Source organism: Miniopterus schreibersii, assembly GCF_964146895.1.
Source record: "Miniopterus schreibersii genome assembly, chromosome: 11".
Classification (NCBI taxonomy): Eukaryota; Metazoa; Chordata; class Mammalia; order Chiroptera; family Miniopteridae; genus Miniopterus; species Miniopterus schreibersii.
Genome location: NC_138111.1, coordinates 20,384,628 through 20,409,005, shown reverse-complemented (window position 1 = coordinate 20,409,005; position 24,378 = coordinate 20,384,628). Strand labels below are relative to the sequence as shown.

Sequence of the window (24,378 nt, the reverse complement as noted above, 5' to 3'; positions counted from 1 at the left end):
AAGCTGCCGGTTGCTGTGCTGCTTCTCTGGAGAAGGGACATTCCAGACAGAGAGAAGAGCAAAGTCCCCAAGGGGAGGGTGTGCCAGAGACCCACGGGCGGCGAGGTCAGAGGGTAAACATTCTCTGTGTAGAGGTGTCTTAATCCGACCCCTGGGCTTCCTCCATAGTTTTAAGTTGCTTTCAGCTCTTGGTGCTATGAATTCACCAGAAAAGCCCATGAACGTGCCTCTTCTTAGCAGTTGCCTGTGAATCAAGGACTGTAGAAGTGCTAAAGGCAGCTGTGGTGCTTAGACTTCAGTTGCATGTTTGGGGGGAGGCACATGCTTAGACATTTCTCCAACTGCTGCGTCTTTCTCAGGATATCTTTGCATTTTCCTCATTAGGGCCGGGGAGGTGGTGGGAACGTGGGATGTCAGCGTCATCGACCTCATGGGTGGTTTCCCACAGCTCACCCCAGTCTTTCTGTCCTCTGTTAGTACAATCTTGGGGCATTATGAACATTGTACGAGACTTAGCCACTTTCTAGAGTTACAGTTTTAAAGACGAATTGCTGCTCTCAACTTACCTTCCCCTCTCCCCTCAGCTTTGCTCCAGGAAGTTGAGGCCCAGCAAAGTTTTAGTGGATTATGTGTGGCAGTTAGTTGGGTTGGGTCATCTTGGGTTTTACCAACGTCGGTGTCCCGGCCCCGTAGCTCTATCCCTGTAACAGCCCTTCCTGGGACAGTTGGGTCCCACCCTGGCGGGATGGTGGGGACTGCCTTGCTGGCACCCACGCAGGAAGTGAGAGGCCTTCTCCTGGCACAGTTCCACCGTGGGGGGGAGCAGGTCCCGCTCTCTGCAGCCTCTCCTTAGCAACAGCAGAAGCCTCTGTTAGGCCGCTGGTTTTTCCTTTTGGTATCATTCACTAGCTGCTCTGTGCTCTGCAGAAAAGGGCTATAAATTGTAAATTGATATGAGGTAATAATTGGAAAAATGATCTGACTCCACTCTTATTCCCCTCCGGGGAAAGCACGTGTCAGGAATCACTAAAGCAGAAGGCGACGGAGGGAGTTTTCAGCCAGCTTCCCACTTTAGTGCTTCTCTCCTGATTAGAGAGCAGAGCAGCCAAATTCGGCGGGAGGCGGCCAGCAGACCTGGGATCTGCTCGCCACCTTTTGCTCCAAAGAGCCCCGCCGCAGAGAGTTGCCATGGCAGCAGGAGGCAATTTAATGGTGAAGGCTCATCTCCGGAGCGCGGCTGGTGCCCTAGCCTTCCCCCCTGGCCTTCCACGCAAGGGTCTGGCCAACCCGGGCCATCCCTGTGCCCTGGCCATTTGAAAGCACAGTGCTTAGTGGAATAGAGCTGTAAGATCCCCCAGATTCCAAGGACGGCTCCCTGTTCTGTCCCCCGCTTCTCCTTGGCGAATGCCCCTTTGAAGTCCCGTCCCGTAGCCCACCTTATCAAGTTATTTGCAGTTCCTTAAATAATGCTCTCTCATGTTTCTGCACTTTTACACACGCAGTTTCCTCTGCCTACAGTGCCCCCTTCCCCATCTGTCTGGAAAATTCCTACTCACTTTCAAAACATGGCTTAGACACTGTCTCCTGCTCCACAGTGCTTCCTCCAACCCCTTACCCTCCGTGCAGAATCGCAGTTTCCTCTGCCGTCTCAGCCCTGCCGCGCAGCACAGGGTTTTGAAATGAACTCTGTATTTTTGTCTTTTCTTCTCTAGACTGTAAGTTACTTGCATTCCAGAGTTATTCATGTCCCCAGGGCCTCGCCCAGGAGTGGGCACATAATGTTTGTTGAATGAATGGTTTTCATAGCATCCTATTTGACCCCGATCCTGGGGGTGTTGCATACGACCTAGAGGACAGCACTGTCACATCCAGGAAGGGTTTCCTCTGCTCTGAGGGTTGACCCAGTTTAATTAGCTGACTGGATGGGTCTATAACTGAGTCTCCGGGACATTTGTTCTCACTTTCCAGTTTGAACTAGAATGGCCGTGGTGGGACAAGCAACACGTGGGAGTCAGTCTCCCCAGGGTTCAAGTTGGTTGTCCAGTTTGTAAGTCTCAGTTCCCCCTCATTGAATTGGGATGTGTGAGGACAGTGCCGAAGGTGCTCTGTGGCCCAAGGTAAATTCTTGGTGAATCTTCCTTTATCTTGCCCTATATTCCATGAAGAAAGTGAAAGCAAAATAGAAGTTTAAACTTGTTTATAGCTGTGAACCTCCTCCAGTGTCTTTATCTGCATCAGATCACTCAGTGTTGTCTTGTTGCTCTGAGCACAGCTTTAAAGGCCACCCTTTCTGCTCCCCTTGTCCCTTTCCCGGAGCTCCTGTGCTTTAGTGCCCTCCCGTTGCCTCGTCTCCCAGTTTTCATCTTTGGTGGATCTATCCCCTCAAGTGCTGGGCAGATAGACATTTTGAAAAAGTTGAATTTAGAGAGATGAAGGGACAGAGAGAGAGAGACATTGATGTGAGGAAGAAACATCAGTTGGTTGCCTTTTGCACCTGCCGGGACCGGGGATCAAACCCGCAACCTGGTGTCTGACCCTCTCAGTTGAAAAACACTCATCTGTAGATTTGTGAGTTAGAATAATCTGGTCTGCCAATGCCATGCTTATTTGAGTGTTGGGTATTTGTTTCATTTAAAAAAAAAATAAAATTGCCACATATAGTTCATTTTGTTTAAAGTGAAAACTGAACCTAAGGATTTATTTGCCTGGGTAAAGCCATTTTCAAATCCAAACTCAGGAAAGTGTGGTTTTAATGACTCATAAATTTGTTTGATGCAAGCACTTTTCCTACTCTGAAATATTTAGTTAAATACTAATTAGTTAAAATATAACTACTTATAAACATGTTGCCGTGGGTTAGATAACCTTCAGGATGCTGGAAACAATATGCAAAGTTAATATAGAACAGTTAAAATTACTAATTGTGTTTACAGGAAATACTTTGAGAACAGAAACAGAATGAAACTCAGAATCAGAAAGACTAGATTTGAATTCATTCTTTGGTACCTACTAGCTTTCTTGGGCTGACTAGTCCATCCCTCAGGGGGTCAGGCTTATCTTCCATGGAATGGTGGTGGCCTCCCTCTCATACAGTTTTTGTGAGGATCAAAATAAGTCATGGATGTGACAGTTCCCAGCACCCAAATCTCTAATCAGTGTTAATAGAGTCTGAAATCTAATGCCTATAAATGATCTAAAACATTGTGTGGGTGTGTGCACACATGTGGTGTATTTATGTGCCTTTGAATATGTGAAATGTGTAAGGAATTACGTTTACTATGTTCTTAGACTGTGGAGGTGACTGATGGTTTTGAGTGTAATGGTTTATGAATGTGAGTGTACTTCCTGAGGATACCATTAAAATTTTTTTTAGTTCTGTTGACGTCGATTCTTATAAACCATAAACAGGCTAAAAACCATGCAGTGTCAGTTTCACAGTGTTACAGTCATTGTAGAATTCTTTTCTTGCTCTGTATTGTTTTCATTGTGCTAGACCAGTTCTGGAGGCCTCCTTGGTCCTTACCAAGGCGAATGACCTGGCGGTCATAAATACTACACAGGTTTTGCTTCCAAATGGAAGCTGAATATTAGTAGTTAGTCCTGTTTTGTGTCCATATCAGAAAGTGCCTTGCTATCAAATGTACACTTTGTGAAAGTTTGTTTTCTTAATGATATGATCAGTGAACATATCACATATCACATACTGCACTTTAGATGCTTGTGTACATTACTAGTAACATTACAACAAACTATAAAACAGGTGGTGTGCTGTTTTACACATAAGGAAGCTGAGGCTCAGAAGGGTAAATACATTTCCCAAGGTCAGACAACTGTTAAAAAAGAGAACCAGAAAGCAAGCTCAGATGCGTCTGACCCCGGTGAGGTATGAGGTTGCTGCCCAATCACTATGACAAATCAAGGTCATGTGCTTTAAGGTGTGAAAGAAGTTGGAAATATAGTTGGGGCACTTTGGGCCTTGGTTTGAGCAGAGGCCTGCAGGACAGTCAGACAAGGCTTCTTTCCCAGGAGGCTGTGAGAGGCACTGCGATGGACCCAGCGGCCAGGCCCTGGGAGCCTCTGGCTTTCTCTGCTTTTTCTCAAGCACTGCAATTCTACTGTCACATGGTTTCTCCAGGTATTTCTCAAGGCCTTTGCTCATCACAACTATGCGCTTAACTCCTCTCCCCACCCCAGTTCCACTGCCCACCAGCCCCACCTTCCACAGCAGAAGCATAAAACAGGGTTGTTGTGAGGGCAGAGAAGTTAATATGTGTAAAGGGTTCATTTAATACAGTGCCTGGTACATAGTAAGGACTCAATAAATGTTGGTTACCATTATTTTTATTTTATTGTTAATAGTAGTAGTTTTAGTGGTGGGGGTGAATGATTCAGAGGTTTTATGACACCTTCCTCAAGGACCTGAGCGTTCCCTGGCCAGGGGCTGGCTTTGTGTGGTTCATGGCCCAGGGTCCCAGGCGTGGGGATGCTCAGTGAGATGCGCAGGCCAGATGGAGGGTTAGTGAGGGAGCGATGGGGTTTTCTCTGTGTGCTAGTTCCTTGTCATCAGCCTCAGAAGCAGCCCGTGAATCCCACTTCCAAACCACATCTTTCTGCCTTCCTTCCTTTCTTTCCTTGTATCTGTGGAGAACATTAATGGTACCGGAGTCACTAACAGGGTTACACAGAAATTATTGCTTTTAGTCTGGTGGTTTGTAGCTCACACCTGCGCTTCCCCCTGAGCGCCCGGGCCCCTGCTCCCCTGAAGTGTGTATACAGTGCTACTCCGCTGCAGAGGCCTCTCTAGTCCCACCTCCACCCCCTATGCACACGCACATCTTTTTTTTGGTCTCTATTTAATTTTTTTTCTGGTGTCCCTTTATATTGTTCATCCCCACACATGTATTGACTTTGTATTTTTTAAATTAAATTTATTGGGGTGATATTGGTTAATAAAATTCTATAGGTTTCAATTGACTATATTTTTGCTTTTCAGTTTTCTCACCTAACTATGTTTTGTTGTATTTTCTGATTTGAATCACAGTTTATATAGCAACAGAATTTACAGTGTGGGAAAGGCTATTAGCAGTTGCATGGGTAACTTTCCATGGACTCAGTAGACTTGAACCCAAGGCTGGGGGTTCATTAGCTATTATCTTGCATGAGAGCATTTCTACTTGTACTCCCTCCCTTGATCCAAATATTAGACTTTGGTTATTTCAGTTAAGAATGTTTGACTCTTACTTTCTCTTTGGGCAGATGATAATATCTGCAATGTTTGTCTTAAAAACAACTGTTTTAATGTAATTTCTAATTAATCTTCCCTTTTTTAAAATATAAATGTTCAGTATAGAAAAGGAATAATTTACAATTTGGGATTATTTTGTTTATATGAAATGGACCATTTTAATAAATAATATTTATTATATTTCTCAATTCAAAAGTAATTTTCACACTTTCTAGACAATGAGAATTATAAAAAGTAAAAGAAAAAAAATTAAAATTATTTTATTCTTACACCCAGAGATGACTATAGTCAAAATGTTGGTATATTTCCCTCTAGTCTTCATTCAACTTTATATATTTAATTTTATAATGTATTTTTGTAATTATATACTCATTAGCTAAAGTTCTATATATTCATTCATTTTATAATTAGACATTTTCTATCTAATTATTTATTTATTAACTAAAGTTTACATATAAATTACAGTTTGTGTTATATAGCAGTATTGGGATATTCCAGTAATTATTTTGGTACAAGTTTGACAAAAAATAAAACCAAAATCAATTATTTAAAAAAAAAACTAAAATAGATTATTTCTAACTATAAAATACATGTGACAAAAATTTAACTATTAAAAAAATAGATCATGAGAAATGAGTTCCACAATTACTTTTCATCCCTGCTTTTAACAGTATATTTATCAGCAGTTATTCTTATTTATCTGTGATTAGATTTGTGAAATGTTTACGCAGCTATGATTAAATTTGTGGAGGAGTATGGAATAGATGTTCTTTGCTTTTAGTCTGAGTCAGATATGCAGTGAACCAGAATGTGTTTTGTGAAAATAGTATCTCAATATTTTTCTCCATGCTTTAGGTATGTGTTCTTTTTGGATCCATGCAATCTGGACTTGATAAACCGGAAGATCAAGTCTGAAGCACTGTGCGTAGCAGCGTGTCCAAGACAAGAGCTGAAAACCCTGAGTGATGTTCAGAAGTTTGCAGAGATGAATGGTGAGACTTTAGGCCTCTGAGACATTCTCGCCCTGTTAAATTTTGTGTGTTTTCATTCCAATATAAATTTGCCCTGGTGTTTTTAAAAAATCATCAAAGAACCTTAAAAAGAAAGAGACCTGAAAGTACCGTTGGACTTCCTTGATAAAACTATGTTATAGTCACCTAGAGAGCTTGTTAAAAAACTCCAGGGAAATTCTGACTGAGTAGGTCTTTGGATGTTGGAAATTTGTATTGTTAACAAATGTGTCAGGTGATTTTTGTGAATTCTATTTGAGTATTTGGGAATTACTAGACCACTCCAGGTAAAATTGGGGTGGGTTGGGGTGCGGTGTTTCTTCCTAAGTATTCATTAATTAAAGTATTTCAATTAGTATATTTATTTTTACCTCTAGATAACAATGTAACATGTCTATTATAGGAAATTTGAAAAGTTCAGAAAAAAGATAATGAAGTAAAAATCAAAGTTTCAACATTTTTCAGTGTGTTGCTGTACATAATTATGTGTTTGCCTTTTTAACTTAACAGTATGTCTTTACCATTTTTCTAAGAATGAAGTTTTGGGAAACTTTGATATTAGACATATGGGATTTAGCTGAGAAAACAAGCAGAGTCAGCTTCCTGAACTCTGGCTCTGTTCTCTTGGGCTTCTCACCTCACCGAAGTTCTCTGCAGATAATTTTTGTTACCTCTTTTTGTGAAGGGCCACACGCTGACACCCCCAAAGCCTGTGTTTTTGGACTTCCATGAAGTTTCATGTGTGTGTTTGGTATGTGGGGGGCCTCCGAGCTGCCTCCGCCCTGCCTAAACGCAGGCTGGCTTCGGTTTCTTCGCAGCTTGACTCAGGCGTCCCTTCCAGGTGGGGGGGAAGCAGCCTCGGGACACAGCTGGACGCAGGCGCGGCCCCGCCGTCTGTCATCTGTCGGGTGGGTGCCGGCCTTCCGAGGCCAGAGGGCAGAGCACCACAGGTGGCAGTCCCCCTGTCCACCCCTAAGTGCCCTTCGCACTAGCTGGGGAAGAGCGTGGGATTGATTCGATCTGGATTCTGACTCTGCTTCTGTGGTGATGGGCAAGAAGGCGTTGCCTCTTTGAGCCCAGATCTCCTCATCTGATAAAATGTGGATTTCAAATGATGCCCCCTCCTGGGCTGTTGTGAGTGTTTAGTGAGATGATGTGTGAGGAATGCTGGACACTGAATAGAGAGGCATTGACTACCCTTTAAGGTCTCCTTTCCTGTTCCCACACGGTGTCCTGTCTCATACCAGAACTATCAGCCTTGTTATTTCCAGGTTTCTTAGGGAGGGATGAGTTATTCTTTTAAGGGTTTTTCTAAAATCTTAGACAGCGTGAGCATATACAGTGTACTCTGGGAGGTGGTGACACTGAGTGGTTAGGAGTATGGGCTCCGGGACTAGATTATCTGGGTTCACATATTGGTCCTTCCACTTAATAGCTCTGAGGCCCTTAGCAAGTTACTTGATCTCTCCATGCCTCGGTTTCCCCAGCTATGAAATAGGAGTAATATATGTACCTAAATTACTTCATAGCGCTGTTGTGAGGAGTTAATACATGAAAAGTGATTAGAACAGTGTCTGGCAAATAGTACGTTGCTAAAAGAAAAAGTGTTGGCTACTGCTGTTGCAATATTATTATTTTTCCGCCAGTGGAATGTAATAGTCTTCCTGCCTTCTGTCTCTCCTTCTAGTTCATGTTAATTCTTTGCTCAGAAATCAGTGGTAAAAATAATAAAATGAAAGTCTGTATGTCTTATTCTGGCATTTAAAGCTATGATCTAGTGTTGAACTATCTTCTAACATGTTCCCTTGAACCAGCTGATAGGAGTCTTGGCCCTTGAACCTGACATGTCACCTGTTAGAGTAAAAGAGAGCTAGTTCCTTGTTGGCTGTATTATCTGCTATATTGATCCATCGAGAGGAAATGCCCCATGCTGCCCTGCAGACAAGCTTTGTTTCTAGTCCAGTATCCTCCTAAGTGGCCTATTAAGGTACTGTTAAGATGACCCTTCCGGTGAGTTTTGAGACTTTGTATTTCCCCCAGTGTCTTGCATAAAGTAGATGTTCAAACATATTAATGAGTAAACATTATTCGGAAAACAGACTTCTTAAATTGGTACATAGCTACAAAGACACCTGAAAGCTTTTGAGGCAGCTATTTGCAAAATGAATCAACAGATTAGGCGTTTAAAAGGTAATAATAATGGCCCTGGCTGGTGTGGCTCAGTTGGTTGGAGGATCGTCCCGTACACCAAAAGGTTGTGGGTTCAATTGCCGGTCAGGGTACATACCTAGGTTGTGGGTTCAACCCTGGTTGGGCAGGCAATGGCTGGATGTTCAGTGTTTCTCTCTTTCTCTCTCACTCTCTCTCCACACCCCCTACCTCTCTAAAATCAATAAAAACATATCCTCAGGTGAGGATTAAAAAAAATAAGTAAAAGGAATACTCTCTTTTATCTGAACCAAAAGCACAGGCAACAAAAGAAAAAATAGATTGGACTACATCAAAATTTAAAACTTCTGTGCATCAAAGGATATAACAGAGTAAAAAGGGAATTCATGGAATGAGAGAAAATATTTGCAGATCTTATAAAGGGTAATATCCAGAATATATGAAGAACCCCTACAACTCAACAACAACAACAAAACAACCTAATTAAAAAATGAGCAAGAACTTGAACAGACATTTCTCCAAAGATTATATACAAATGGTTAATAATAAGGACATGAAAAAATGTTGAACATCACTGATCATAAGGAAAATGCAAATCAAAACCAGAGTAAGATACCACCTCACAGCTGATAGGTAACTACTATCAAAAACAAAACCAAAAAGCCCCAAAAAACAGAAACTAACAAATGTTGGTAAGGATATAAGTTTGAATACTGATACTGTGGGAATATATAATGGTGCATCCACTATGGAAAACAGTATGGGGTTCTGCAAAAAATTAAAAATAGAATTACCACGGAGGATTTTTAGGACAATGGAAATACTTTAATAATGGATAGATGTCATTATACATTTGGATCATGCCCATAAAATGTACAACACCAAGAGTGAACCATAATGTAAACTATGGACTTTCGGGTGCTTATGATGTGTTAATGTAGCCTCATCGGTTGTATCAAATGTATCACTCTGGTGGGGCATGTGGATAACGGGGGGCCATGCACGTGTGTGGGGGCAGGAGTTATATGGAAAAATCTCTGTACCTTCCTCTCAATTTTGCTATAAACCTAAAATTGCTCTAAAAAAAATAAAATTCTTTTTAAAAAATAGATTACTATATGATCAAAAAATCTCGCTTTTAGGAGTATAGCCAAAAGAATTGACAACAGGATTTCGAAGATATATTTGCAGACTTAGGTTTATTGCAGCGTTATTCTGTCAAGAGGTAGAAGCAACCTGAATGTCCATTGATGGACAGATGGACAAAGAAAATGTGGTGTATACTTACAATGGAGTATTAGTCAGTGTAAAGAAATAAGGAAGTCTTGTTGCGTGCTATAACATGGATGGACCTTAAGGACAAATATTGCATGATTTCATTTATATGAAGTATCTAAAGAAGTCTAACTCTTGGAAGGTAAAACGGCATTTTTGCCAGGGGCCAAGGGTATGGGGAAATTGGGAGATAGTGTCCATGGGTATAGAGTTTTAGTTTCACAAAATGAAAAAATCTCAGAGATCTGTTGCACAACTGTACTCTACTGCTAACACTACTGTACTGTACACTTAAAAAATGGTTAAGATGATACATTTTGGTGTATGTTTTTACCACAGTTTTTTGAAAAAAGAAAGGAAATCCTGACACATGCTACAATATGGATGAACCTTGAAGACATTATGTTAAGTGAAATATCCAGTTACGAAAGGACAAATATTCTGTATGGTTTTCCCTTATAAGAAGTACTTAGAATAGTCAAATTTATAGAGACAGAAAGCAGAATGGTGGTTGCTGGGGCTGTGGGGAGAGAGGAAGAAGAAATTATTGTGTTATGCATAGAGTTTTAATTCTGCAAGAAATGCAGAATTTTGGAGATGGATGGATAGTGATGATTGCACACAACATGAGTGTACTTAGTGCTGCTGAACTGGACACTTAAACATGGTTAAGATGGTAAATATTTGTCCTGTATTTTATCACAATTAAAATGTTCATGAAAGAGAAAGAACGATAGTAAATTTTAAATGATAATTTTCAACCTTATTTTAAAATGCAAGGTAAAATAACATTTTTCTTACCAGAATGAAAAGATAATATAAGTCCTTTTCAAAGACTTTTATGTTTCCATGACAACATTTGAAAGTACTTTTTAGCACTTACAACCATCCATTCCTGTGAATTTCTATTACCTTTACAAATTATTTAAAATTTTTGTAAAGGAAAGCTTGGCTCTTGTAGTAAGAAATGCATTCATTAAGCAAATAAAATATTTCTTCAATTTTTTTGTTTCTTTTAGACAAGGAAGAGTTGTTTTCTTGGACATTTAAGTTTGTGGACTACTCTGTTGAGTATGTCTCACTAGAATAGAAAGTTTGGGAGAAATAGCTGGAAAGTAGATTGGTCGTGTTAATATGCTCCCATATCACGAAGAGCTCGGGAAGGCAAGCAGAAGGATTTAGATGAATTTAAAAGTATAAGTTCTGATGTGTGAGCTGGATGGTAGGTATGTAAGTGTGCGTTTTATTATTATGGTGCGTAGTTTATATATGACACAAATATCATAAATATATGATGCTAGGGAATAAAACAACTTAAAAATTGCTTAAAAGATTAAAGTTGCCAAACACCACAAGGAGTCGGTGTTACGCGTCTTCGTTCATCATCTTTCTGCAGTAGCACGGGCTTCCTCGGGGCTGGGCCATGCTCTGCTCCCGGACTGTCCCAGCCCGACCCAGGACTCACGTCGTGAATGGCTCCTGAGGGCCGTGGACTGAACTGCCCCTTCGTCTCCGTTGCCACAATCATTTCTCACTCTCCCAGTGTGCTGTGGATCTTTTGCTCAGTTCTGTATCCCTGTGAGTTGCCACCAGCAGGTAAATTGTTTAGCTTCAGTCAAACCAGAATTGCTATGAAATCAGTTCTTTTTATTCATCTCTTAAATAACTCATCTTACTGACTCATCCGTCCCCCTTAGAGAAGACCCCGCAAGTGACCCTTCGTACCATCTCGCCCCTGAGCCCTCGGTTCCCCTTTCCCTGATCCCGGGCCCCACAGAGCCTGCGGTCGGCCCGGAGCTCCCGGCTGAGGCCCTGTTCTCAGCAGAGCATGAGCCCCATCAGCTTGCCTTCCCTCCGGCTTCTGTGGAACAGCTTCTCTCCTCTTCACTGTCATTATTTTGGAAAACTCAAATAAATGTATACATTGTAGGAGGGAAAATAATCCCTCTCCGTCTGCTGCTAACTTCATCTCAACCCAGCCAGACCATGACAGGTGGCGAAGGGAGGGTAAGACAGTGCCTGCTCAGAAACCCCCCCTCCCTTCTCTGATTCAGGAGGGTAAGACAGTGCCTGCTCAGGCAGCCCCCCCCCCTTCTCTGATTCAGGCCCGACCACCACCTCTGACCAACAGACCACCCCTCACTGTACTCCCCGGCCCCTTGTTCAGCATGGGCATCGAAGCCTGGGTGGGTAAATCGCACTGAAGCCCTGCGTTTGGCTTCAGCATACCATTTATTGGCACCTGCTTTGTGCCACGCACTGTGCCCGATGCTTTGCGTGTCATTTTATTCTTTCCACTTGCAACCAGAATTATAAACAACAGTTTAGCAATGAGAGTAACCTGTGATTTAAGTTAGGGGCTGACCTCATGTTCTCAGTGGGTGCTAATATTTTACATGGAATCCCTTATTACCTTGTGCATCGTTCCTACCCAACTATTTTATAATGTGTATTTTGTTTTCTGTAACATAGTAGTGAACTGGCAGAAATTTTATCTCCCTTTGGTTTGTGCGCCGTTTATAACTTGTGAAAAAAAGCACTCCCGCTTAAGAGTGCTTCTTCAATGTACTGTGGTTCGTATACGTTTTGAGAGCTGTGTGACCTGCCATTTGACCGTGTTCAGATTTTAAGCAGAGCCATGCAGCTTGGTGCTTCCTCGGTGGTCATTGTTTAGCCATGGAAAACCTTGAAAGGTTATGGGATCCATTTAGATAAAATCTGTGAATATTCACAAGACTTTCGATTATCATCATCTAGTCAGTGACAGTGTAACTGGAACCACAGAGTTTGTATGAATTCTTTTGGAGTGCAGTCAATCAAAGGATTGGACTTGCTGTCATTTATAATGAAGTGATCGCCCCTAGCAACTGATTTGATTGCCTCCAAGTCAGAGATCAGCAAGGGAAGTTTGATTGTTAAAAAGTGGGAAAAATTAAAAAGTTGAAGAGATGAAGTAAAAAAAAAAGAAAATTCAGACAGAGACAACAGCATGGTGATTACCAGATGGAAAGGGGGGTGAGGGGGTAGAAGAAGGTAAAGGGGGATAAATGGTGATGGGAGGAGACTTGACGTGGTGAACACGCAATACAATATACAGATGATGTATTAGAGAATTGTACATGTGAAACCTGTATAATTTTATTAACCAAGGTCACCCTAGAAGATTCAGTTCTTAAAAAGAGAGAAAAAATTCTTGCATTTGATAATGCAATTTAAACTAATTGCTCATTCTACAAATAATCATGTAGCACTTATTAAGTATGTGCCAAAGAGACAAAGACAAGGTGCAGTCCTCGTGTTTAAGGAGCCTGCATTATAGTAGACAAACTTTTCTTTGTCCCTCCACGATACCTAGTTGGTCTTACATGTAGATGTCCAAAATTAACTCTCTCAGCAAATATTTATTGTGTCCCTAGTATGTGCCATTTAGTGGTTGACATGATGTCCCACCACAAACTAGTTAATGGGTGCTTCTTGGGAATTGCAAAGATGTCCATACTTTTCACTGGTTACTAGAAATTGAAATTGGAAATTGTCTTGAATTCTTTCAGCATATAAATATATAACACTTTCTTAGAGAAGAAAGTTAAATTCATTGGTCTTTACATGGCAATGCAATTTGTTTTTCATGATGAAAACTGTTCTGCATGGAGAGGTTTTTATTATGTATTAACTGGAATTTTCTAAATCATGTATTTTAAGGAATCTTTGGCTCTTAGTTTTGGTATATCCTACAAATATTACTGTGATAGGAAATCAAGCAAAATTTTAAAGCAAGAAGAATTAGCATCTAACTTAACCAACTTTATCATTGTTTCAGATAATTTGGTGTTTTAGACCAGTGGTTCGCAACTAAGGGTGATTTGCCCTACCCACCCCAGGACATTTGACATTTGGCAGTGTTAGGAGACATTTTTGGTTGTCACAACTGGGTAAGGAATTAGGGGGTGGCTACTGGCATCGAGTGGGTAGAGACTAGGGATGCTGCTAACGTTCCTTCAATGCACAGTACATCCCCCTATAACAAAGAATTGCCAAAGTTGAGAAATCTTGTCTTAGAAAGTATTATTTTGTAGTGAACAGTGAAAAGCGGATGAACATTGTACGTAACACCAAAATAAAAAAGATTAAAAACAGGTATTCTTTCTTTTTATAAATCAGGATGTCTGTTTTATTCAACAGATGGCTTTTGAGTCCTTATGTGCCACAAGATATGGGTTCCAGATATTCTGAAGGCATAAGGCCCCAGTTCTCACAGAGCTCACATTCTAAAATTAGAGATGATATGTAAATCAGAAAGTTACAAAATAATATGCTAAGTTTCTCATAGAGCTGAGCAGTATATAGCTTTGTTTGGGTTCGTCAGAGGAGCTTTATAGAGGAGGTAAAGCTTGAGTGGTTCGTAGAAATTGTTGTCAAACTTGAACACTCACTCAGATACCAGCTCAAGCAGAGGGAACAGCATGTGAAAAAGCCTAGAAGCTTGTTGAACAGCAACAATTGAAAGAAGTTAATTATGTTAAGATGAGGCTGGAGTTTTAACTAGAGGCTTGATTTATTTAGGAGGGCGGAGGGCCATGAAGCCAAGGAGCTTGGAGTTTATCCTCAGAACGGGTGTGATACAACTAATGCCCGTTTCACAGAGACTTTTCTGAAGGTTGTGCATGCAGGAGGGAGATGAGAAACCCTTTGGGAGAGTAGTTTATCTGACTCAGTAAGAGGTTATGAAGGTCTGAGATAACACAGAAAGGTCTGATTGTCAGGACGTGGTATCTTGCATATCTTGAATGGCATGGGAAGATAGATGAAGAAGAGAAAGGAAGACCTCCATATTGCATTGTGGGGATTTCATGGATGATGGAGCCCTTAACCAGGATTGAAAATATGTGGGAGGAGCCAGAGCAGATTTGGAGAGTGGGTGATAGAAATGTTCTGGGTTTTGTTTTTTTAAAGAAGTTGTTTTGGAGATATCTATGAAACGTACATCTTTTGCCCAGGAGCTTATTGATTACTTGGCTGATAATTTGATTATTAGGAATGACACAGAAGAAGCATTGTGGCCTAGAAGTAAAGAATTCTATTTCTAAATATGCCAGTGTTTGCTCATAAGGCCTTGAAAGTATTATTTCTTTTTTTATCTGTAATGTTTAGTGTGGTGATGGAAACATAACCTCTTAGGGGAGTTATAAGTGATATTGAGTTAAAGAATAAATAATTGAATATTATAAGGCGTTTGAAAAATTGTAGTAGTTAAGCATTCTGGGGGCTATAGAAACCGTTTACTGAGATAAATGTTTATATACCAGCGTTAGATTCCTAAGATCATTCATTTTGATGGCATTTGAATAACATTGGCTGAGTTGCAAGGATTGCCTCTAGTATGGCTTAGGTAAGCTTTTTGTATTTTGTTTTAGACTTTTCATTACTCAAGTATGTTTTTCCCCTGCTCTTTGCATTAGGAAAAAACACTTTGTCTTACTGCTTATGACCAAACCTCTTATGCTAATATTGTTTATACTTTCATTCTTTAAAAAAAATAGGATGGTTACTCCCTTAAAAACGTTCACTGAAAATGCATTAGCTAATCAGGAAACAGCCACTGTAGAATGTTTGCCATTCCTGGGCTGTCTTAATGCTCTTCACCGAGGCTTCTCTGTCCATCAGCCCTTCGAGCAGGAAGCAGTATAAAGTTTCTTAGGATTGTTATGACTAACACATTGTAAAGCTCTTTTTCCTTTCATCTATTTAGTACAGGATCTATTTAGTACTGGCCTGTGTCCCAGAATACTGTCAGCGATAAGGCTATTCTCCTTTCATAGAGCATTATCCTAGGAAAGTATTTATAAAATTGAACTCTGTTGCACCTGCTGACCTCTTTTTTAAATGGAGAGGGTGGGGGTGGAGATGGTGTTCACGGAATTCAGATGGAGCAGCGTGTTTGACGGCTCCCACACAAAGTGCTTTAGTTAGGGCCTTTTATATTGTGCAAATCGATGCCATCTTGGACACTGAGAGGAATAAGTTGACAATTCAGATCAAGAAGTTGATCACATTGGGGCTCTGCAGTCATTGGCACAGTTGCTGTTTTTTTCCCCATGCATTTCCATAATAGGACTCCCGGCTATTCCAGGGAGTAATCTAAAAACGTTTGCTTGCCATTGCTGCAAGTGGAATCTAGTGGCATTATCTTCACACAGAAAAGACTAATTTCAGAAGAGTTAGGTTTTTAATATTCTGCTAACTAAAACAGTCATTACGATGGAAAAGAGTGCTTAAAAACAATTTCAAAAACTTAGTTTCCTGTTGAGACCATCTTAAGAAGATGGAAGAAACGTGCCATGTAGCTTTCAAGTATCTCTTTAAAAATATTTTGCATTGTTAAATTACAGAAATTATCTTTATATAAAATAGATGCTACATGTATTTATGTAAGCATGCTATTGCAACCCACACATTTAAACATTTGACAGATTGGTTGCTGGTTTGGGGGCAGTATAACTGAAGTAAATGCAGGTTTTCTGGCTTTCTAAAAATTTCTTTGATGGATAGGACAAGATGCAAATGAAATAAAATCACTCCCAATTGTGTTGTCCCAGCAAATCTTTTTTCTGTATTTCCTTCTAGTTCTCACATCCTCACATGACGTTTCTATAATTGTTTCAGTGTTAAAATCTTCCATTTTCACTTCACATTATATTTTACATTTTTCCTGTGGTGTGGTACATTATAAAAGTCCATTATTTCTGTAATACAAGTGGAAAGCTATCCTATTTGTATTTAATAATAAAGTGTTTGATCACATTAGTAATCTGGTAGGAACATCAATAAAATATGAACAGTTTACATGATATAAGGCTGTAGGTCCTCAGAAAAATTAGACTATAGTTTAGATCTCCTCAGTTAACGATATCTGTTGTACAGTGAACCATGCAATATTTTAGTTGCTATGTTACAAAATTAATGGGTCATTAAAATATTTATCAATGATTTGGTGGACTGTATTCCTCTGAACTTTATATATTGTTAAGATATATGTGTAGCTATATAGTCAGAGAAATAGATGGCTGCATAACCAACCTAGGATTGAATTTTAGCTGTTTCAAACTATCTGAAAATTGAGGATCCTTTTATCAGTTTTATCAATTTGTTCAGTTTATTTAGTTAGCATTTCTTTGCCTTTAAAAGAAGAAAAAAGTTGTGTTTTATTTGAATGCACATGTGCTCTATGCAGTAATTTTAAATAGTAATGGAAAGCGTAGAAAAGAGGCAGCGTATATAGTTGGGGATGGGTTTTATGGTCAAAGAGACCTAGAGGTTTATCCCACCTCTACCTTTCAGTAGCCATGTCATTTTGGGCAAGTTATTTACCTTATCTCTTAGCCCCTATTTCCTTCTCTGTAAAGTGGGTTCAATAACACATACCTGCCTTATAGAATCCTAGTAAATGATATAATTAATATTTATGGGGTGAGAGGCTTACCCCACCAGTAACTTCCTGAGAGTTCCCAGCATAACGGGAGGACAGAGATAGGTTCCCCTCCTCTTGGGATGAGAAACGTGGGCAGGGGACAGAACCAGTCTCGGGAACGGGCTGCTTGGCCTGATCCTCAGAAGCACCAGGGCTGGCAAAAACTCTTGGTTTCTTCAGCTGAATTTTATCGTGTTTCTTTGGTTCAGTTGTTTAGAGACACTCCTGGATGCGGTTTGGTCAGTTAGAATTAAAGTTGATTATTTAAATATATATATATATGGCCTGACATATGGCAGACAGCAATCACTCAATAAAGGTAGTCCTAGTACTTGTTATTACCCTTAATATTATTAATTAACTTTGTATGTAAGTTACTGCAGAAGAAACGTTTTAAATGACGGAGGACTGATACCATAGACCAGATCAGATTCTCATTAATTCTCTAATGTTCTATAATGTTCGAAAGTTGCATATGTGGAGTTAATATTCACATACAAAATAAAATTAAAGTGCCTTAATGAGAGCATGCATTCAGACTCTGTTTGCTAGCTAACGTGTAACTTTTCTTTCAACAGGCTCAGCGCTGTGTCACTACAGCCTAAAGCCTTCTGATTATACATCTTCAAAAGCTGCTTCTCGTTGCCCCAAACTACCAGTTCCAGAGAGGTAAATTTTACTGTATTTTCTTAACTTGTGACTTTCGTTTCCGTAGGTAGATTTTAAACTGCATGTGTTATTTTGAGAAAAGGGTCACTTGATGATACCAGTTGCCTAGGTCCAGTACTTTCACATCAAAATTTTAAAAGCAGTAGTAGAAATGATAACATGTAACTTATATTTAAAAAAAAAAACACAGGCAAACAACTTTTCTCATTATCAGGTATTTTACATTTCTTTGAGGGGGCTCACTTTTTTTTTCATGCCGTAATTTTTAAGTATACAAAACTGCCAAATCATTATAAAATCTGCAGTAAACTTAGAAGCCAAGTCTCAGTCTTCCAAGATTCTTTAAAATTGATCCTAGTAATACTAAGAAGAATTCTTTTTCAATTCACTTTGCAAATTTTAAAAAGGATGCCAGTGATCATTCTCCATAGTTTATTTCAGGCTATCTCCTTCAGGTACATTCTCTGTAATAGACTAAGTTTGCATATCTTATCCAAGGTCTTATTCAACAAACATTTATTATTAAGTACCTGCTGTGGTAATGGGTACAAGAATGAAGAAAATCTCACGGTTGTTATAAGTAAAGCAAATTTTAAAATTATAAATAGATTTTTAAGAAAGGAAATAAATTTTTAAGCGCTATAGAATATATCCTCAGAAGTTAGGTGCATAGGATTTGGAACATGTCTGATCTTAAGAACCTTAGCATGTATCACTAACCGTGTATGACATGAGGTCAGCTTCCCCAGGAATACTAAATTGAACCACTTTTATTACATCTCAGTATATTACAGCAAGCTGTTGGTTAAAATTTTGAGACTCGTGTCCATTTTCCTTTGGATCGCTTATGGGTGTAATTTGTGCTTTATTAACTTGAATTTGAAATTTTCTGTTGAAAAGTAGACAAAGGCTATGCCAGTTAAACTTATTTCAGCTTTTAGTCTTGTCAGGTTGCTGCTGATGTTAAAATGGAAAGCCTTTGGATGTAAAAATAAAGGGGGTATTTTAAAAGATACTCAATAAAAGGGATCTACAAATTATGGGCTTAGACTTATAGGGAAGGAGACGCCATTTGTGAAAATTGAGAATATTAGGGAGGCTGTGACATAAAGAAAAGGAGGTCCTTTGAATAGAGTCGCTGGAGAAAATGTATCAGTGCAAAAACAAGGAAAGCTATGTCCTACTGAACCGCTAAAGCCTGTTTTAAATGAATACTTTGAGTACAGTGTCACTTTTTTAAGGCATAAATGTATTAAAAAAGCATAACCAGAAAGCCTTGGTATGAGCATGAGGTCGCCCTGCAACCATTCTCCTCCTCTGATCTCTGATTCCACCATGTGGAGGGCTGCCTGTTTCTGGTTTTGGGGGTGTTTAGTCTTGGCTGTAGACATGCACATCGCACATACAGCATCCTAAGGACATTCGCTGGAAGACAAAGCGTAGTATTAGGGACTTGGATTTTACGGATGGACAGACTTGGCTTCTAATAGGGCCACCCACTAGTGTGTCAGTAATCCAAGATGCAATGACGAACCTATACTGTCTGAAAACTGACTATACGCTATGTTTATCCTTTATTTGAAGATCCTTACGATCTAATGTCTGATCACTTTTGTCTGAGCTCACAGTCTGTTGGAAAATAAAGGAGAAGAAATAGTTGATAGGAGGAAGGTAAATTAGGACTGTGTAAATATCATCATTTAGCATTTGGCAAGCAAAGTGAAAGTATCAGAAAACAGAATAAATTTCTTTTCATAAAACACTTGGGACACTACCGGGCTCCACACTAGTATGAGATACCAAATCTAAAACGATGACTAAGACCTAGTCTTTGTTCCAAAGAAACTATGTCCTTAAAAAAATTAGGGACTGTTTTTATATGTGACTTTTTTTAAAAAATATGTCCAAAAGACCAGCACTAAGCAAATTTGTGATGGGGGCAAATGGCCCTTGGCATCTTTCCTGTGTCTTTTCCTGTCCTAGGAGCACCTAGTGGGGCAGAGAGCTGCATTTTGAGCCCAGATAGGCCTGGAAGTGAATCCTGTGTCACAACTTTCTATTTGTTAGCTTGAGCAAGTCTCTCAATCTCCCTGTAAACCAAGTTTCCTCATATATAAAGTGGGAATTTAATACCTGTCGTGGAATTACAAGAATTAAATAAGATAATATGTGTTGCGCATCCATTGTTGTGCTTGGCTTTTGACTTGGTAGTATTATTTCTCTCAACCTCTAGAGCCGCCCCCTTACCCCCAACCTTCCTAGGCACCCAGGTACCTTCTGCAGCTGAAGGCAGTGCCTGTTTCAGAGAAAAGCAATTATAAACTAATTTTCGGTAAAACGCTAGTGCTATGTAATTGCCAAATGGTTACTGTTCCCAAGAGCTTTTGACTTTTAAAATAAATGCCTAGAGCCCAGCCAGCATGGCTCAGGGATTGAGCATCAACCTAGGATCCAGGAGATCAAGGTTTGATTCCCAGTCAGGGCACATGATGGGGTTGCGGGCTCGATCCCCAGCAGGGGGCGTGCAGGAGGCAGCCCATCAATGACTCTCATCATTGATGTTTCTGTCTCTCTCTCTCCCTCTCCTTTTCTCTCTCTGAAATCAATAAAGACATACTTAAAAAACAAAAACAAATAACAAATGCCTAGAAAGAGCCATATTTTACCCATGTTTGTAACTCCCCATTGGTGGCATGCTAAGCATGATAGCAATAGGGAGACTAGCTAGTCTGTCTACAATGCTTAATGGTGTAGGTATAGCTAAAGAAAATCACAATACTAGAAACAGATTATGTAAGTTCAATTTATTCATCAAAAATTGATTTGGGTACCTCTGAATGCCAGAAAGGATGCTGGGTGTTGGGGAATTAATAACATGATATGGAAATGAGAAACTAATAGCCAAGGAAAAAGTGTTATCTATATTTTCAAAATGAAGGACTCAGGATAAATTAACATTATAAATCATCTCCTGTGTGCCAGCTACCATATTAAGCTTCTCATATGTATTATCTCATTTAACCCTCAACAAAGCCTATATGGATATTGTCCCAATTTATAGATGAGGAAATAGAAGATAGGAGAGATGAAATGAGCTATTCAGGGGCACACAGCTAATTGATGGGAATGAGAACTTGAATCTAGTATCTCGTAAAGTCTATACTACAGCTAATTTATTTATCTTTATTTTAAGAGCGAGTAAAGGAATGAAAGAAGAGAAACAGTAAAATGAAATGTATGAAAACCATTGCAGACTGTCATTAGATCCTTGACTGACTTTTTCCCCTAGCTTTTCTGTGCTATGGAGATAGTGCTAGATCCCTCTATTGTTTTTCTTTCTTAAATAAGACTTTTCATTAGATATCAGGTATAATTGTCTATTTATAACCTGAGATGTTTTTTTAAATTGAGGTAACATTGGCTTATAACATAATATAAGTTTCAGGTGTGCAACATTATGATTCGACATCTGTGTATATAGTATATCATGCAATATATCATGCTCACCACCAAAAGTCTAGTTTCCATCTGTCACCACATAATAGACCCCTTTACTCATTTCACCCTCCCTCCACTCCCTCCTTCTGGGAACCACTAATCTGTTGTCTGCCTCTATGAGTTATTGTTTTTGCTTTTTGTTTTGTAACCTGAAGTTTAAAAATAATTGTGTGAGATGCCAACACCTGTCTTCTTTTATGAAGGCATATGGACGAGAGATATTAGGCATTGCGCGTCACAATTCTTTGAGGGAGCTCATTAATTAGGATGGTCTGGGCTTAAAGACAAATGGACAGTATGTTTGCTTAGGTAAGATGCAATTTTCCTATGAGTGGCTAATCTTCAAAAAAATCTTTAAAAGACTCATTATAAATTCATTTTCTTCTTATTGACTGTTTCAATAATGTAAAACAGCATTCAATATTAAAGATTCAATATTCTGTGGGCCTCAAAAAGTAGTAAAACTTATCGCTTCTCGGCCTTTTGGCTAAGACCAAGTGTAAAAAGTAGTAAAACTTACTATAAGTAGAATTTCAAATGCTTGTCCTCTTAATTAAGAAGCGCAGAATGTGTCATGTAGGGTTAGTCAGTAAAGCAGAAATGATCCCATATACTAGATTCTCAGAATTTCTATTTTTTGAGAGGTATATGAAATCAGCTGACTCATCTCATCTTACATTCATTATATCACATGGGATTTAAATGGTAAAATATAAGACAAACCATATCAATGCCATGATTACATAGATTTTTAATAAGAAAATAATTCAAGCGTTAACTCACAGATGGTTGAATTGTTTTGGGGGAAGGAACTGAGAAAAAGAACAACATATGAGGGGATCTAGTGCTTTTTACTTTAAAGCGAAGTGTTTAATTTTATTTCTTACTACTGGGTCCAAGTATTGTCTTCTCCTTTGCCTTCTGTTTCGTTATTCTGTACCAGTAAGAGCAGATTTTGACCATTTGGGCCGTCAGCTAAAAAATGTAGTTAATCAGCTTGTGCTAATTTTATAACTTTCAAATTTAGAGCTGTCAGGATTTTTTTTTTAAACTGACATAGATTGAATTATAAGGCAAGGGACTATTGTTTTGCCTCAATTCTTTGAGGGATACACGTGAATGTACTCTCGCCAATTGTCTATGTGTTTATCTACATTATAAAAAATGACTCAAAAGGATAAGGTCAGAGCAGATATTACTCAGTCTCTTTCCTCTTTTGAAAAAAATGAAGGATTCGAATTTTAACAGTGGAGCCCTTTCCTTCTCAAAGGATCTGTTCTCATTCTAAGTCTGAAAAGCAGAAACATACTAAAGGTACTGGGCTTGCTGCTCCTATTAATTTAGAATCATTGATTTCTGGGCGGGCATAATATTATTATTATTAATAATAATATCAGAAAAGACAGAGTCCTTATTCCTACCCTTTCACCTAACAGATGGAAAAACTGACAGAGATGAAGTGATGTGCACCTGTATAATGTGAGGAGAATCACCCAGGGCTTTTGAACCCAAGTCCAGGTTTCTTCCCTTTATCACAGGCTTTACTCTCTTTTAGAAATCATGTGTTTCTTTGAGGATAAAAATACATCAACGTCCTGTTAAGATATGGGAGCTATAGGTGGACTCCCTCTGGATGGAAGGTAAAGGTCACTATGGTCATCTGACAGGAAAAAGGAAACAGGAAAGCAGGGCCAAGAAAGTTGGTGGCTATTAAAAATAGGAAAAGACAATAGTACCCATAAGGTGGATATATTTTATGTTTACAGTTGGAGGCGAATGAATTAAACAGAGGCTACATCAGAGATGATAGGCTAATAAATAAAGCAAGTAAAGATGTACATAATGATGGACCAGAGAGGGCTTTAGTTCTGAAGGCTAGAGACCCAAGCCGTAGTTAAAAATATGGTTAGACTTCCTTAGACAGGGACATTAACCTGGTAGGAACAGTATCTAGACAGCATCAGGAAAACACACACACACAAAAACAGTTGTAGTTCCCAACAAAATTATCAGTTTAAAGGTTTCTTTCCTAAATCAGCCTCCATTGATTTAGGAACTTAGTTAATCCTACTTTCTTTTTTTTCTTGTCATATTTCTAACTAAACCCATTTCACTTACAAGTATTCTGTAATTTAATGTCTTTTTATATCATTAGTGGAACAACTTTTGGTGAAAAAACAATGGCTTGCATACCTGTAATTCAAGCGTTACCCAGAATGCTTCAGCGTTCTGCAATTTCTGCCAAAACAGCAAATCTTTGGCATCAACTTTCACTAAAGCTATTTCACCAACACCGTTTTAGAGGTGGACACAAATACACCCACAGGTCACAAGAGGCAACTTTTTACAAATAAATATTCATGTCATATTATCATATCATTTGGAATACATTTTATTGAAGTGTAACTAAGGTAAGGCTAGATCTTTAAAATTATGTTATTTTATTGTTCCATGAAGTTTACCAGTATGGAAGGTGTTTCTTATCTTATTTCCAGTGGTGCTCATGGACCAGCATTTGAGAAGGAAACTAGGATAGTATTTTGCTTGTGGTCGTACAAAGTTGCTTTGCTGAGATTAGAAACCTTGGAATCGGATGCTCAACCATATAATCTTATCTACTGATTTGACCAAAATACAGTACCAACCAAGAATAAAAATATACTTAAATCATTCCAGTCAAAATATTATGTTGGGTCCGTGACTAATAGTCCTACAAATAATTCTGAAGATGTGGGGTTTATGCTAGCAATGGCTGAAATTTAACTTAATGCACACATAAGTGTGTATTCACACATATGGGGCTGTCTTAGAATCCAAACAACTCATGACTGAGGTCACGTTCATAGCGCTTTGTTTAAAATCTCTAATTGATTAGGTGTATACCGTCCTCTCAGAAGCTAAAGTAGAACCATGTTCATAACAAACCTGATTAATGTCATGGTTCACACACAGCTATGTTTCTTCACAAGTAAAAGCTGTAGTCCATACAAGCCTGATGTAACAGATTACCTCTTTTTTTGGACACTAATGATCTCATAGTAACA

General features: G+C 39.1%; 1 protein-coding gene across 3 annotated transcripts in view; it reads left to right on the top strand.

Moving 5' to 3' along the window:
* Positions 1 to 24,378, top strand: part of SLC44A1 (solute carrier family 44 member 1) — a 145,407-nt gene that overhangs the window by 60,781 nt on the left and 60,248 nt on the right. For all 3 annotated transcript variants that reach the window (XM_081150682.1, XM_081150681.1, XM_081150680.1), the window contains exons 4-5: positions 6,101 to 6,237; positions 17,746 to 17,836. In XM_081150682.1, the coding sequence (XP_081006808.1) occupies positions 6,101 to 6,237; positions 17,746 to 17,836 (228 nt within the window). The remainder of the gene's footprint in view (positions 1 to 6,100; positions 6,238 to 17,745; positions 17,837 to 24,378) is intronic.